Here is an 11,061-nt window from a genome sequence, read left to right as displayed (position 1 = left end):
TCTTGTGGCCAATCATATTATTGTTCTTGTATCATGTGATGCCTGCAGTCGCCACTATGTGGCACTGCTGTTCCATGATTCAGCAGTGTTGGAAGAACCTTTTGTTGCTGAGTGGGGGGTTATCACAAGGGAAGTGGACCGAGCCATAAAGTCCAGTCAACCACAGGTGGTGATGTAGATCAAAAGGAATGGATGGCTCTGGGGTTCCTTGTGAGAAGGTAGATTGGGAGATCTCCCATTGTTTCCAGGGAGTAGAGGTGTTTTAGAAAGTTGGTGTGAAGAGAATTTGGGGAAATTCTCTTTGAATGTGTGGGACTATGTGACTGTGTGTGCTCGGGAAAGCCATTTGGTGTCTTATCATCTTCCTGCTGCAGACCCAACCAAATGTGAAAACCACTGAAATCTAACACTGTTTTCTGTTTTCAACAGGAGTCGTCGATTCTGGACGAGTACAACATAAACTGGACACAGAAGTTAGGGGCTGGGATCAGTGGACCTGTCAGGTGAGTTCACATGTCCCTGCAGAGACAATCTGACTATTCACAGGGTAGCTGTGGATTAATCACGATTAATTGTGATTATTAACAATTAATCATGATTAATCAGATGATGAATCTGGAAAAACACCAGAACAAGTAAGTTTGGTTTGAAGACATGAAATACAAAGATATCATTATAATTACTTCTGCTGAATAACTACACATAATCCATGAAAAAACTCAGGAAATGTCCTTTAGGTGAAACAATGTGCAAACAAGCGAACCATGTTCTGAGAAGCAGCAATCAGACGGAAGATTTTAGTGAATGCCTGAGGTTCCATGTCATCAATAAACCTCTGTCTCCCTCCTTTTGCCGTCTCCTCTCAGATCATTTCCACTCAAAGACGATGGCAGTGATATTAGAAAAGAAATCACAAAACTCAAACACATAATTCCATGAACTGTAACTGGTGTTTATTTTATGCATGAACTGAAATGAACTCACGTAGTGAATCCAAAGGATTTGTACTCAAATCAAAATATTTAATTGTGCTGGAAACTGAATTGGCAACGTTTAGTCCACTGGTGTTTATATGCTCTCTAAAAAGTCCAGACCAGGACTCAGTGATGAGTACTTGTCTGTTGTTATCTCTCCATATGAATTTCTTCTGTGAGTCCCTGGACCTTATCAGTACTGTATCAACACAACAGTGCTGAATGTCCGTAGTAGTACTGTAGCTGTTCCACTGGCTCTCTCTGAGCTCATAGGAGATTCCGTCTGCAGTGGCAGCCCGTTATTTACTAAAGTTAGCAACGTGGCCTTAGGTGAAAGGAATATTGAAAATTTGACTTCAGCTTTTCAGACATAACTACTCGAAAATATCCTTTTATAACAGTTTTCCTTCTCATTGAATCTGTTTATTTCTTTGACTTGGCAATGACTTGGAATTTGGAATTCACTCAGTTATTGGCTGTGATTCATTAGGTACACGTTGCTTTCCACTGACGTGAACTTTGGCAACTGCTGAATGTTTCTGAGACTATAAAGTTTAATAGTATAATCTGAGTTTAAGGGCCAGACGTTACCGCTTCAGAGTGTATATTGGCATTGTTGCTGCTCACAGGAGGGGAAACAGGAGGAAATTAGCTTGTCAGAAGATTTAAATGTAGGAAAGGTGGGGAGGTTATATTTCTATTTGTCCTGGCACTGGAATTTTTTGTCCCTGGTTTGTTGTGTCAGGGAAGCAACTGTTATGTGAACAGTAAAATGTGATCTCCAGTGGCCCCTTGGACCAAACTTTCACAGTTGGGAGTGAAGTACCTATGAGATTCTTGAACACATTGATCTCATGCCGAGCCAGGAAGAAAATCAGTGGCGTTTACACTTATATGCTTATTTTGCCAGCAGAGGTTTTAGCAGTTTTAACCAGAAACTCATTTTTACATAGGACTTGCGAAACGTACGGAAATGAGCTTGTCAGAAGATTTAAATGTAGGAAAGGTGGGGAGGTAATATTTCTATTTCACCACCAGAGTGTGAAATGTAGTAAAAACTAGGGGTGTGCCATCTAAGGGACCTCACGATTTGATTCGATTACAATTCAGGGTGCTACGATTCGATTATTGAATGATTATCACGATATTAACTATTATCAATGCATCTTTTATCCCTCACTTTGTGGCTACTTCATACTTTTTCACAGGGTATATTTGTCAGTATTTATTAATTAAGGTGACCAAACAAATGTGTCTCCATTATCTTTTATTCATGAGAAATCACCAATTGATCCAACAGCATGGAACCAACAGGAAAAAAGTGTACCTGTAGCAGCAGCCTATACAACAAAAAGCTGCTCTTATACACATATGAAAATACAGGCTGGTGGTCTGCCTGCTGGGCATTGCTGCCTGACGCACCTTCACCAGTGCCTCTGTGCTGGCGTGCTCATCTGAACACCTCCCTGGGCCCCACTAGTGCCTGAGTGTCAGTAGTGGTGCCAACTTACCTCAAGGGTGATTTCCTTGGTATGATCACGGGGTGGGGATTAGGGCTGTGGCAGGGGAATCATTGGGGATCATCCTTATACTTACCTGCAGGGTATGGGAAGGGGCTGAGGTAAGGGATGGGGTGGAATGGGGTGGCTTACTGGACCATGGCTTTTCCTGATTAGTTGGTTGTTTTTTATAAATTGACTATCTTACTGTAAGACACATCTTCAGTAGTGGACCTTGGGGTCATCGAGTGTTTCGGCCATTATCACTAGACACTCTCCCCCTAGGAAGGCCCCGCTGGGGTTGATCATGCCCCAGGGTGTGTCTTAGGGTGTGTCTTAATTAATTAGGTTTGTAACTAGATTCCTAACTTGATTGTAGCTAGATTCCCAACTTAGATTGGTGGCCTTTTTTGCGCTAGAGTTACAGTTTTTTATTTAGTTATGCCTATTGTGTTTAATATTAGTAAATTTTTGTTGAAGTGAATGGGTCACGCTTTGTTTGGCCCCCAACTCACCTCTTTCCTCCTGAGCCACAGCCAAAAGCTGCCCTTCTCTGCCTCTTCTGCCAGTTCCCTAATGGCTTTCCTGCATCCTGCTCCTGTGCATCCCATGGCTCGGAGCAGGCGTACAGTTGAGGACCTGACGAAGCCCCTGCATCCTACTTCTATGGGGCGCATGATGGTTTTCCAGCCAGCCTCTCTGCATTCTGCTGCCAAGTCTGCGTACTTTGCATGTTTCCGCTCGTTGGCAGGCCTCCATGCCTTCCTCCCATGGGACGGTAAGCCCCACCATCAGAATGGTCCTGCAGGAAGCTGAGCCTGGCCTGGGGGATCTTCCATATATCAGTCACAACACAACCAGTTAACTGGTTACCTTTCCAAAACATTTACTGTCAAAAACAATACTTTTCAACTATATTATTCAACAGCACAAAAAAACAACTTTGGTGAAATGTATTCTACGTTGTATGTAAAACACATAACATAAAGTGCCTTTATAAATAAATAAGACATTTTAACCAAAATCCTGAGTGGTTTTCAATTTTGCTTTAAAACAATATTCTACACCATCAGCTGGAATTTGGGTTTTTGAATACATAGTCGATGGATAAAAGAATACAGTGAATTAAATCATGGCAGGGCATGGGCTCGTCTCACTCATTAAGTGCACTGTTACCGTGACATATGACTTTGCAGCAACTGAAGTCCATACATTACACGTTAGAGCTATCGGACACACTTTCTTCAGTGATTTCAGTACTTTGGTTTTGGTCGCATTGTAGAGTTTGGAAACTGCTTTCCGGGCAAAGTACTTCCGCTTCGGGAGTTTGTATCTCGGCTCCAGCGACCGCGTCTCGACGTAAATCCTTAGCGATAAAAGTTGCGATGGACGATGAGATTCGTTTCGCCCTTTCAGAGCTGCATGGAAGTTTTGACAATCTTTCTTCTATTGGTCGCTGGTTAGCAGGAACAACCGGTGGATTTTTGTCATCCCCCAACCGAACTGTAGCAGAGTTAACTGCCGCCATATTCTTTTGGTCCGTTCCTTCAGGTGTCCCGGCGGCACGCGCGACTTCCACCACCAGGTTGTGTTTCTGTCGTTTTGTTATTATGAAAAAAAAATGTTTTTGAACATTTATGAATCGTAATCGAATAGTTACGTGTCGCATCGAGATTAATCTAATAATCGAGGAATTGGCACACCCCTAGTAAGAACATACTCCTTTTTCAATCAATCTCCAAGTACTACCTTTTAATTCTCACAGATTGAGAGCAGTAAGAGAAGCTAGGGTGAGTTTAATCAGGTCAACAGTCCATCACTGGACCAGCGAGCAGCAGTTAGCAACCATTCACCTCCTCAAACACAAGCATATGCATTGGGCCAGTTCACATTCACCACCTACTTCAAGTACTTGGTCCAGTCTGTCTGTCCTTCAGAACTGTTTTAGTTCTTAGAAACATCAAATAAACCCAATGCTGGAAACATTTCTCAGAGACTTGGATCTACATGTAAATAATAACAACAAACTGATTTGTGGTGATTGCACAGGTCATTGAGGTCGTCTTGTTCAATTATACCATTGTTGCTAACATATTTCTATGACTGTTTCCTTTTAATTAAACTCAACTTAAAAGCAAGTTGGATTTGAATAAAAAAGGTTTGTTAGGCATCAGGAGAATTTACTTAAGCAAAGTGAATTTCTCACTTATTTTGGCTTATTGAGTGTCACAAAATAGCAGTTGGCTCGTGGGATATTTCGGTGGTTTCTTGTTTTGAGTACATTGTCTGCTTTGACACGTTTCAATTGTTTGTCGTTCCTTGTTTAGAGTTTGTGTGAAGAAGTTGACTCAGGAACAGCTGGCTCTGAAGATCCTCATCGATCGCCCCAAGGCTAGAAACGAGGTGAGTGGAAATCCTGCCACAGTTGTTAATTAAGCCCGTCATCTCTGCTTGGAAATAAGCTTTGCTCTGTGTGTTGGTCCATATTCATTCTTGTTTTTTTTTTTTTTTTTTCAAATTTCTATGTCGGTGTGCTTGCTGTGCTTCTTCTGTCTGTTTGGGCTTCTTTCTTGATGACACTGCAGTGAACAGTTTGTCTCACAGCCTCCTGTGTCGTTAACAGCCTTCTGTTTTGATCAAGCAGCGTAAGTAGCTGTTACGCTGTGACACATGCAGTCAAAACAAACAACATCTACTGGTTTCACACGAGTTCTGAACACTGAGCTGCTGTCATCACGGCCACAAATGTTTGGTTTCACAACATTTATTGTTAAGCACATGGGTGATTTAAAAAAAAAAATGGATTTGTCCACTGCTGTCTCATGTTCTACACAGGTGCGTCTCCACATGATGTGTGCCCATCATCCAAACATTGTGCAAATCTTGGAGGTGTATGCCAACAGTGTCCAGTTTCCACACGAGTCCAGTCCAAGGTAAAAAAAACGATTAATGAATATTAATCATACACATCTTGTGCATTTAAAAAACATTTTTAAAAGTCACTTGTTTATGCACAGAGCGAGGCTCCTGATCGTCATGGAGATGATGAAAGGAGGCGAGCTGTTCCACAGAATCAGTCAGCACAGGCACTTTACTGAGAAGATGGCCAGCCAGGTCACCAAACAGGTTAGTGATGACACACATGACAGAGACATAGGCATTTGTGTCACCTGAATGACCTTTTTGAAAAAAAAAAGTTAAAATGTCAGCCGTTTTATCTAGAAAGTAAGTTAGTACAGTTAGTTCTGTTAGGTCAGTTGTTTATTCCAACGATGGATAGCTATTCTATTCTTTGTTCTTTTCTTAGTGTTTTATATCTCTATAAAATATTATATATTATATACTGTATGTCACCTGTGCAGTAACATATGAGTAAGTAAAGAGGAAGCAAAGTGGAGATGAAGTTAAATGTGGGCTGATGAAACTACTTTTAACCACATCCACCTTCAGAAAAGTCTGACTTCTTTCTGTTCCTCCTGCAGATCAGTCAAGCCCTGAAACACTGTCACTCCTTAAATATTGCACATTGTGACTTGAAGCCAGAGAACCTGCTCTTCAAGGATAACTCTTTAGTAAGTGAATATAACAGTGTAGTACAAAGAACGATGTGTCTGCACCTCGGCAACTTCTAAATCTTTCTAGAATTTCTCAGTACATTAGTCACAAAGAGAAAACTGTTAAGTCTGGCTGTTTAGACAAAACAGCTTCACTGGCTTAACTACAAATGTAGACAAAGTGGAGTTCGTCCTTTACAGACTCTTGTCGAAATGATAAATTAGATTTGGAAGTATCTGGTCTCCATTTATAGCAAGGTTTTTTTTAAATCCATCTTTACTCTGGCAGCAGCTTTAATGGCATCTCAGATTTATTGCACATAAGAAACTCTGTCAAGCAAAACTCATTAAAGGCAGCCAAATTTGAGGAAAGTGAAGAGTTTTGCAGTAAATTACTGAAATATCTTTTATGGCTTTTCCTCCACAGGATGCCCCTGTGAAGTTATGTGACTTTGGCTTTGCCAAAATAGATCAGGGAGACCTGATGACGCCTCAGTTCACTCCCTATTACGTAGCACCTCAGGTAAAACAAACACAAACATATTAGCTAATAAAAGAGGTCTGTGCCGTGATGAACATTTGATCATAGTTTTCCTTTAGGTACTTGAGGCTCAAAGAAGACACCAGAAGGAAAAGTCTGGACTCATACCTACCTCGCCCACTCCTTATACCTACAACAAGGTGAATCGCATGTCCGAGCAACACCTTCAAGCCTTGTTTCTCAGATTTTCACCAGACTTTTGATGTTAATTGTTTGTTTTTTCCTCCATCAGAGCTGTGACCTGTGGTCTCTGGGTGTAATCATCTACGTCATGTTGTGTGGCTACCCTCCGTTCTACTCCAAACACCACAGCCGCACCATCCCTAAAGACATGAGGAAGAAGATCATGATGGGAAGCTTCGACTTCCCTGAAGATGAGTGGAGTCAGATCTCAGAAATGGCCAAGGATATTGTTCGCAAGTAAGTTTGTTGTTTGTCATCGTCAGTCAAACAGTGGAATTGAGAAACCAAAAATGTTTGAATGAAATTAGATTCAAATTTATTGTTGCTGCTCATCACAGGTACACAGCAACAAAATGCAGACTGCATCTAAGCATAGGGTCAAAAGCAGTAGCTGCTCATTTGAATGACAGAAATCACATTGTTGGTATTAGTCATTTCTTTCCAGTGTTGATGATTTGTAGATTTCCACACTTTTGTCTTGCTTTCATATTAGTCTTAAACCCAACTCCATATGATTTGCAGTTTCTTTTTCCCAATAATGTCCCGCCCATCCGTCTTCAGGCTGCTGAAGGTGAAACCGGAGGAGAGACTGACTATTGAAGGAGCCCTGGCTCATCCCGGGCTAAACTGCACTGAGGCCATGGACAACGTGCTGCCTTCTGCCCAGATGATGATGGACAAAGTGAGCAAATTGTGTCACATGAGAAAAATGAGGAAAGGGAATTATCTGTGTCATACACATTGGGAGTAGCAGAAAGAATTGCAGACTATTTACGTGAGGAGCAGCAAACTTGTCTGCTCGAATGCTTTGCTTGTTTTCAGGTTGGACTAGTAGTCTGGCACCAAAGGTCTTATCCAGAGTCTTCAGTTGTTTTGTGATGTTTAGCCAAGCTATATTGAACACAATAGGATTAATTTAAGAAAAAGCATAAGAATACCCTAGTAGTTTTCTCTGTTAAGTTTCCATATCAATTTATACTGTTATTGAATGCTGTTATTGTGTTGTACTAAAAGGAAAAGTGTTGAAGACAGATGTGCAGCCTTTGACCTTTGTGTCCTTCTGTCTCAGGCTGTGGTAGCAGGTATCCAGCAGGCCCACGCAGAGCAGCTGGCCAACATGAGAATCCAGGATCTGAACATCACCCTGAAGCCACTCAACTCTGTCAACAACCCAATCCTCAGAAAGACTACTAGGGTATTCTTATGCTTTTTCTGAAATTAATCCTTTTTCTTTTTTAAAAATAAAGGTTGAGTTTGAGAAAATGAAACTAAATAAAATGTGATCTGGTGTCCACGTCACAGCCCAAAGCCAAGTGACGGTATCTTCATCCATGACTCAGAGAACGGAGCTGAAGACTCCAACGTAGCGCTCGAAAAAATTACGAGATGTGATTGCACAGTGTATTCTACCACAGGCAGGTGAGTCAAAGCGGTGTGAACTTTGTCGACTTACAATTTTGTCAAACAGTACTGAAGTCCATTTATGGATATGAAAACTGAATAGAAATATTTTTAGGGGTTCATGATGATGAAAATCAGTTTATTTATTATTGTAGTTTGTTTAATATTCAAGGTCCTTGAATTGCCATTTCCTTCTGTCAGGAAACTTCCTCCGTTAGATAGGACTGTAAAAAAATGCTGTTAGTTCATACCCCAGTTTCCCAACACAAAGAATTTCAAATAAAGATCAAATAAAGATCTGATCAAATAAAGAATCAAATATGAGATCTCAAAGTTTTAAAAGTTTTACTTGCAGCAAGGAGTGCAGAACAATGGTTACATTCAGAACTGCACTGAGGAACTCCTCAGTGCTCAAAGCTTAAATACAGTTTTTTTACACACACAAACTTCAATGGTCAGTACCTTAACCCTTTACAGTCATGTGGTGTTCTCGCGTAACTTCTGAGCACTGATTGGTAAAGACTGCTTCAAACAAGGATTCTCCACCAATAGGAGCTATGTGGAAATGCTGTAGTTAATCAATTCAGATAAGACCATTCAGTTTGGATGTTTTTCTCTCTTTGTCTTTTGTTGATCTTCCGTCGGTCTCCTTATTTGGGCAAAGAACCCAGTTCAGGCCGGTTCTTTGTCCTATCCATTCAGTGCTGTCCATATCATATTGTTATGTAATCCACCAGCATGCACACCTGTCTTCAACACTTTTCCTTTTAGTACCACACAATAACAGTATTCAATAACAGTATAAATTGATATGGAAACTTAACATAATTAATATATTGTAAAGATTGAATAAATGTATTTACAACATCTTAACACCTTCATTTCATGTTTCACATGTTTGGTCTGACAATACAAATCCTTAAATCCGTGACTGCAGAGGTCTAAAGAAATATTCTCTGCCATTTCTGGTGAGAAACAAACGACAAACAAAGCAGCTAAGAGGAACTTTTCCTTTATCCAGGAGAGAATGAGGATGAAAAGCTGAAAGAGGTGATGCACGAAGCCTGGAGGTTCAACCGAGACTGTAAACTGCTGAGAAAAGGTCTGCAGAGACTCAGCTGGGACGGTCAGTACCACCACACTTTCTTTGTTCTTCAGCAGTGGCCTAAAGTCTCAAAGAACTGAAGACCGATGATAAAAGTTGTTTTCACTTCACATCTGGTCTGGTTGTTGTTGGTTGTTTCATTGATCCAGGTCTTGACATCACATTTCTCTCTGCAGGTCGAGTCTTTTCAGATAAGGTGGATCGTTTGAAGTTGGCGGAAATAGTCAAACAGGCCATCGAGGAGAAAACCAACCTTCAACAGTCTCATTAGCAAATGCTGAATTTTTTTTTCTATCTTCTTTTTTTATATTGTCTAATATTTGACCCTTTTTAACCCACATTTGTGAAGGATGCTTTTTGGAAAAAGACACTTGCAAAGAAAAGGTTAATTTTTTTTTTTTTTTGCAAAGAAGGCAGAAAATAGGACAAATGATGGGTTTTTCTGTGAGGCATTTTTTATGAGCTGTATGTCTAAGACCCAATTTATTTTATCCCTATTTTTTTTTCTTTTAACAATCCTAATAATTTTATTTATTGAAAACATATTTTATATTTGCAGCCTGGCTGTGTGCTTTAAAGTTGAAAAGCTGTTCTTCCACACACTTTCTGAATCTCAGAATGCGTTTAAATGATACAAATACTGGACTTTTGTTTGTGCAAACTTCCTTCACCCTGAAGAAAAGGGTAGAGAGAAACCAGAGCTGAACTTCCTGTGCAATGAACCTCATGAGGCCTCAGAAGGGTTATTTTTGTCCCAAAACACCTTACTTCAATTTGCTGGATTTTGTTCAGATCACATAATAATACTCATGATAAAAAAGATGTTAAATGTTAACTTCCATCTTTTTTTTTTACACCACAAGATGAGAATGTCATAAAAAGCTGTAGATTGTTCTTGTTTTATTCAAAACATTATAATGAAAATACATGTGTTTTTAACCTAGAGTTTTCCTCTTAATTCACTAAGAGTGACAGTGAGTCTTCTCCCAATGCTCCTCAGGATTAACTGAGCTGATCCTGACCCTTCCCCTACTGATGCTCCTGCTCCCTCGTTTTTCCCCACTGGGTTTTTACCTCATTGTTTCTGTTCTTTACTGCCACCTACTGGGTCTTTTTCCATTGCTGAACTTGTATTTACACCCTGAAACTACAAGTACACTTGCAAGAAAAAATAGAGAACAAGAAGTAAATAGAGGCAGAGGGCAGCATCACTGCACATGGAAACACTAGACTTACAAAAGAAGATTGATCCGTTTAAAGAACATTACTGTATGATGACTAATGACGGGCCAACACATGACTAATGAACATGCTGCCTAACATGATGATAACAGTTAAATGTTAATACATGTACTGACATTTAAAATAAAATAAAAGCAACCATTAATATAATTCAGTGCTGCAGGGTTTTGTCCAAAGCTAAGTTTGTATCCAATATTTATTGGCTTTGAGGACTCTGACGATGGTGTATTTGAGTGTGCAGCAGATATGCAATGGTTTTAGTTGTTAATTCTGTTGTTTTTGTGTTTATTTTGGTGTATTTATGTAAAAAAATGTTTTTTTTTTGTTCTCTCGGGGAGCCATTTTTTCCTGTTTACTTAACTGCTTTTCTTACATATATGAAATTATTCTAATATTTTAATTTTAATGAAAAGGTATGCAATTAATAGGATTCTGATGCCAAGGTTTTTACTTTACAGAAAAAACAAATGCTCGCCTCTGGAAGATGAAGTATTAGCATGGATGTGGAAGAATACCTACAAATGTCATTTTCACTATAATGAATGTCTTACTGAATAAGAAA

General features: G+C 39.8%; 1 protein-coding gene across 1 annotated transcript in view; it reads left to right on the top strand.

The window, feature by feature from the left end:
* Window positions 1–10,504, top strand: part of LOC103396963 (MAP kinase-activated protein kinase 5-like) — a 14,750-nt gene extending 4,246 nt beyond the window's left edge. The window contains 15 exon segments of the mRNA XM_008335207.3: window positions 430–503; window positions 4,801–4,876; window positions 5,309–5,406; window positions 5,491–5,599; window positions 5,956–6,045; window positions 6,455–6,550; window positions 6,628–6,708; window positions 6,801–6,988; window positions 7,313–7,433; window positions 7,821–7,936; window positions 7,938–7,946; window positions 8,054–8,123; window positions 8,125–8,170; window positions 9,174–9,278; window positions 9,434–10,504. Of these exon segments, the coding sequence (XP_008333429.2) occupies window positions 430–503; window positions 4,801–4,876; window positions 5,309–5,406; window positions 5,491–5,599; window positions 5,956–6,045; window positions 6,455–6,550; window positions 6,628–6,708; window positions 6,801–6,988; window positions 7,313–7,433; window positions 7,821–7,936; window positions 7,938–7,946; window positions 8,054–8,123; window positions 8,125–8,170; window positions 9,174–9,278; window positions 9,434–9,528 (1,374 nt within the window). The 3' untranslated portion in view covers window positions 9,529–10,504.
* Window positions 10,505–11,061: the final 557 nt, after the last annotated feature.

This window comes from Cynoglossus semilaevis, chromosome W, assembly GCF_000523025.1.
Source record: "Cynoglossus semilaevis isolate Cse_v1.0 chromosome W, Cse_v1.0, whole genome shotgun sequence".
NCBI lineage: Eukaryota > Metazoa > Chordata > Actinopteri > Pleuronectiformes > Cynoglossidae > Cynoglossus > Cynoglossus semilaevis.
Note: the sequence above shows the minus strand (reverse complement) of the source record. Positions and strands in the feature narration are given on the sequence as shown.